General features: G+C 34.5%; 1 protein-coding gene across 1 annotated transcript in view; it reads left to right on the top strand.

The window, feature by feature from the left end:
- Window positions 1–3,576, top strand: part of LOC106878239 (ral GTPase-activating protein subunit beta) — a 139,063-nt gene that overhangs the window by 122,880 nt on the left and 12,607 nt on the right. The window contains exons 26-28 of the mRNA XM_052966776.1: window positions 1,793–1,966; window positions 3,170–3,308; window positions 3,451–3,576. Of these exons, the coding sequence (XP_052822736.1) occupies window positions 1,793–1,966; window positions 3,170–3,308; window positions 3,451–3,576 (439 nt within the window). The remainder of the gene's footprint in view (window positions 1–1,792; window positions 1,967–3,169; window positions 3,309–3,450) is intronic.

Here is a 3,576-nt window from a genome sequence, read left to right as displayed (position 1 = left end):
ATATATATATATATATATATACACACACACATATATGCACATACACAAACACACACACACAAATTAGATTAAGTGATTGGTAATGCATTGATGTCAGCTACATCAATTAATAAATTACTGGTGTATTAAATGTTTTACTCCAGTGCTTTTGTGTGCAAATGACTATATCTAAAGATTTTTATCCAACACTGTTTGTCCACAAAAGTATTGTATACAGAGACAAGATGCTTACATGTTTATTACATAGGGTGTGGACTAAAATTTTGGTTGTGTGGTAAGAAGCTTGCTCCACAACCGCATAGTTCTAGGTTCAGTCCCACTACATGGCACGTTAGGCAAGTGTCTTCTACTATAGCCTCAGGCCAACCAAAGCCTTCTGAGTGGATTTGGTAGATGGAAACTGAAAGAAGCTCATTGTGTGTGTGTCTTTGTGTCTGTGTTTGTTCCCCACTACCATTTGACAACTGGTGTTGGTGTGTTTACATCCCCATAACTTAGTGGTTCAGCAAAAGCGACTGATAATTTAAGTAACATGCATAAGAAGAAGTACTGGGACCAATTGGTTTGACTAAAATTCCTCGATCTGCTGCCCCAGCATGACTGCAATCAAATGACTGAAACAAGTAAAAGTAAAAAGATATACTCTGTAATACAGAATTGCTTTGAAGAAAGATACTGTTAAAGCATCAGTAACATATATAATTTCTAATTTTGGTACAAGACCAGTGGGTGGGTAGTTGATGGCATTGACCTCAGGTTTTGACTGATACTTTATTTTATCAACTCTGAAAGGGCTGGATGCCGAACCTTTCAGGCAAGATGACAAAGGACTAAGATATCTGCTGCTTTGTTGTACTCAAGAAGACCCATACCCTGCAGCAGGAGTGTTAAGATCGATCCTTCTGGTGTTGTAAAGCACTTGTGGTGGTGCCATGTAAAAGCAGCCAGCACACAAAGCAGTTGGCATTGGGGAGGGCATCCAGCCATAGAAACCATGCCAAATCAGGCTGGAGTCTGGTGCAGCTCTTCTGCGTGTCAGCTTTGGTCAAACTGTCCAATGCATGCCAGCATGGATAACAGACATTAAATGATGATGATAATGATGAAAGGATAAAAAGCAAAGATGATCTCAGCAGGATTTAAGATGAGACTGTACAGAGCAGGGAGAAATGCTGCTAAGCATTTTTGTCTGATGTGCTAACAATTCTGTTGGCTTGCCGCCTTATTAATAATGATAATAGTAATCCTCTCTACTGTAGACACAGGGCTTGGAATTTTTTCCAGTGCTTAACTGTACTTATTTTTATCAACTCCAAAAGGATAAAAGGTAAAGTCAGCTTTGGCAGAATCTGAACTCAGATGAAATGCTGCTAAGCATCCTGTCTGGTATGCTAATGATTCTTCCATCAGCTCACTGCCTTGATAATAATAATAATAATAATAATAATAATAATAATAATAATAATAATAATAATGAGAAGAAGAAGACCAACAACAACAGTGGAAGAACTGTGTTTTCAATTTTTATTTCTTTTTAGTTCAAGTTTAGCATTGCTTCTTCTTGGTATATATTGGAGAAAGGATTATTATATTAATTCTGCATTAAATATTGAGTACCAGCCCTGTACATTTGAATTAACAAGGACACATATATATATATTTTTAATTATGTGTGTGTTTGTTTGTATGTGTGTGTATAGCCATGATTCATCATTGCATCAACTAAAATTTTGAATCTAAATCCATTTTGACAACAAAATCATCATAGGTTCTAATTTCTATTTGTTGAAAGGAATCAAGTAACAGCAGCGTTCCGCCACCCTTGGTAATTTTAGACAGTACAAACAGTGCCTTGTTCTCAGATCTTGAAACATTAGATGGAATTCCAAGCCGTGATAGTGATACTGTGCATGTGTTTTACATGAAGTCTGGCCAGAAAACTCCTGAAGAAATTGTACAAAATGTGGTAATGTATTTTTGTATTTTCCTTCAATTTGACACATGTTATAAATCAAGTTAACTGTTTAAGTTTTTTGATGACTAACCCAAAACTAGTAAATTCAAAATCCATTTCATATTATCACCATGGCATGTTCCTTTCTGTGTTTTTACTGGTATTACTCTCCCTGTCTCTCTCTCTCTCTCTCTCTATCTATCTATCTATCTATCTGTCTATCTATCTACCTCTCTTTTACCTTCAATTGCACATGCATATATTTGCATTCTTATGCACTCATATATTCTAATGAAATACCTCTTTTTAGTTATCTATATATTTTTTTTTACAAATACACAGATGTACAAATTTTTAGAAATACTTATTTGTTTATTCTATTTTCTTTTTGTCAGCATGAATGGTATATATAATAGAACAATTTAATTGTCTCTTAAAGAGAAACTGTTATCTATTTTCCAGATAAGATAGCTTCAGTAATGAGTAAAATATCTTGTTGAAAGGTAGTTTTCAACCTGTTAAAATATCTGTAAATATAAATAAAATTAGTTTAAAAATGCAGGTTGTTTCAGCAGTCATCCTCAGACAACTATCTGGCTTAATGGAGAAGACTGTTCGAAGTTGGTGATTGATCACTCAATTTAGCAGTAATGTATACTCAAGTGTAATACATCAGATGTCATCTGAAGTTTGATGTTTTCAGTGTAGCAATAAAATTAAATTCTATTGTATAATGACCAAACCAAAGCTGTATTTCATCATTGTAAGGTGACAAAAAATGGAATTTATATTCCAGAATGAAGGCCATACTGAATCTAATACTTGAGACCCATACTAAATTAACCATGTAGCATTCAGATTACTCTGTCAAATATAATGTTTATTTATTCACATTGTTTTGAATTAATCATGCATTATCTCATACCTTTGAGATTTCAGTGATGTGATTGTCTATATTTTAGGATGACATTGTAGAGTAAGTGTAAAGGGTTGGATCGGGCTAGTATGAACATAAAACAGGTAGAATATTTTCTTCCTGCTTTTAAACTGGATATGGCTGGTTTAAATGCTAAAGGGTTAAATCCTTGTTATTATTAAACAAAGCAGACTTCTTTCTCACAACTCTGACTAAACCATGTCCATAGTTAAGGGTAACGGATCAAATATTGAGATAATCCTCATATAACCCTTTGTCGTCTTTTATTTATTTTTCAGAACTCTGTTGACAGTGTGCAGCCTCAGTTTCTAGAATTTTTACAGTCCCTTGGTTGGCCTGTGTTTGTACAGAAACATGCCGGCTGGACAGGTAATTTATCGACCAGCTGGAAACTTATTCATGAAGAAGATGTCAATGGTAAGAAATATTAAAATTTTTTTTTATATCATTCATCTGCCTGAACTTTAAGCTTCCTTGTTGGTGCAGAAGTGCTTGTTGCTTGTTTCTTAGAAGCTGAAATGATAAAATATATTTCTCTTTATCTTTGTTTACTTTATAGAAGATGAAATTCCTTCCAATACGGGTGGCAGTATTTATGATGGTCGGCAACAAATCCTTTACTGGGCAGATGTCTCTTCTGAAGTAGCATTTGTGGTTCCTTCAACAGATACGGTACACAATGGAT

The sequence above is a fragment of the Octopus bimaculoides genome, chromosome 3 (genome assembly GCF_001194135.2).
Source record: "Octopus bimaculoides isolate UCB-OBI-ISO-001 chromosome 3, ASM119413v2, whole genome shotgun sequence".
In the NCBI taxonomy this organism is placed as follows: Eukaryota; Metazoa; Mollusca; class Cephalopoda; order Octopoda; family Octopodidae; genus Octopus; species Octopus bimaculoides.
Note: the sequence above shows the minus strand (reverse complement) of the source record. Positions and strands in the feature narration are given on the sequence as shown.